The 1,067-nt window shown below is 39.3% G+C and overlaps 1 protein-coding gene across 1 annotated transcript in view; it reads right to left on the reverse strand.

Moving 5' to 3' along the window:
* Positions 1-1,067, reverse strand: part of LOC107602227 (DEP domain-containing protein 1B-like) — an 8,960-nt gene that overhangs the window by 1,959 nt on the left and 5,934 nt on the right. Inside the window, exons 4-5 of the mRNA XM_016294672.1 lie at positions 723-872; positions 381-557 (exon numbers count right to left, since the gene is read on the reverse strand). Coding sequence (XP_016150158.1) covers positions 381-557; positions 723-872 — 327 coding nt within the window. The remainder of the gene's footprint in view (positions 1-380; positions 558-722; positions 873-1,067) is intronic.

Here is a 1,067-nt window from a genome sequence, read left to right on the forward strand (position 1 = left end):
TATTCATTGTTACTTGATATTAACTAATGTAGTTCATTCATGTTATCAAATGAAAACTTATTGTAAAGTGTTACCAAATTTTCCTGGTCTTACTGTGCACAGTGATAATATTTTATCATAATTTGTATTTTTACTCTGCTCTGATATAACCAAGGCCATATGGGTGGGAAAGAAAAATATCAAACCAATAATATCACAATCTATTTTTGTATTGTATCACAATACAATCAAATCTATATTAATACAAATACCTACAATATTTATTACATTAATTCCCACTTCGTTTTTTTCTCAGAAATACACCAAAGTTGTTGTGGATGCAGTTTCATGATATAATCAGTCACTTATCAAGCATTCAGCGAATGACATGGGATGCTGACCTGGGCTCTTCTGAGGTGAGACAGATGCTCCTCAACAGATTTTCGCAGGTTGGACGGTACCTTCAGCACACTGTCGTGGTTATCAATCATAAACGTGACCAGCTTGGTGGCCAACAGCTCGTCCAAGTCCACCTCATCCGCAGATCCCAGAATGCACCGGGAGAAGGTCTGGACCATCTGCACAGGAGCGAAGGAAGGCACCCACAAGAGACAGACCGTGTGAAAGCTGCTCGTAGAATCTACTGAACGCTGAGCTGAATTATAAATTAACTATGACGGTCAGTGATTTGCAAATAATTAACTTGTACAGAGAACATCTATCTGAGGAGTTGAGTGATTTACCAGGGTACGAGCTCCTATGGTGTCGTTCAGAGCGGGGAGACAGGGGTTGGCACAGACTTTAGCCATCAGACGCATTAACAGCTGCAGTTTACGACGGTTGGCTGGAGGCAGCAGGAGACAGCAGACCTGCAGCGCTTCAACAGCAACCGACTGCAGAAGCCCTGCGGGAGGAAAACAGTTACAAGAACACTTATGCTCCCAAAAGCTACTTTTATTTGAGCTGACATTTATATTACGATATTATGAAATATTATTTCTATTTAAAATAACTGTTTTCTATTTGATTATATATTTTAAAAGTGTAATTTATTCCTGTGATCAAAGCTGAATTTTCAGCATTATTCC

Source organism: Sinocyclocheilus grahami, unplaced genomic scaffold (genome assembly GCF_001515645.1).
Source record: "Sinocyclocheilus grahami isolate Dianchi unplaced genomic scaffold, SAMN03320097.WGS_v1.1 scaffold322.1, whole genome shotgun sequence".
NCBI lineage: Eukaryota > Metazoa > Chordata > Actinopteri > Cypriniformes > Cyprinidae > Sinocyclocheilus > Sinocyclocheilus grahami.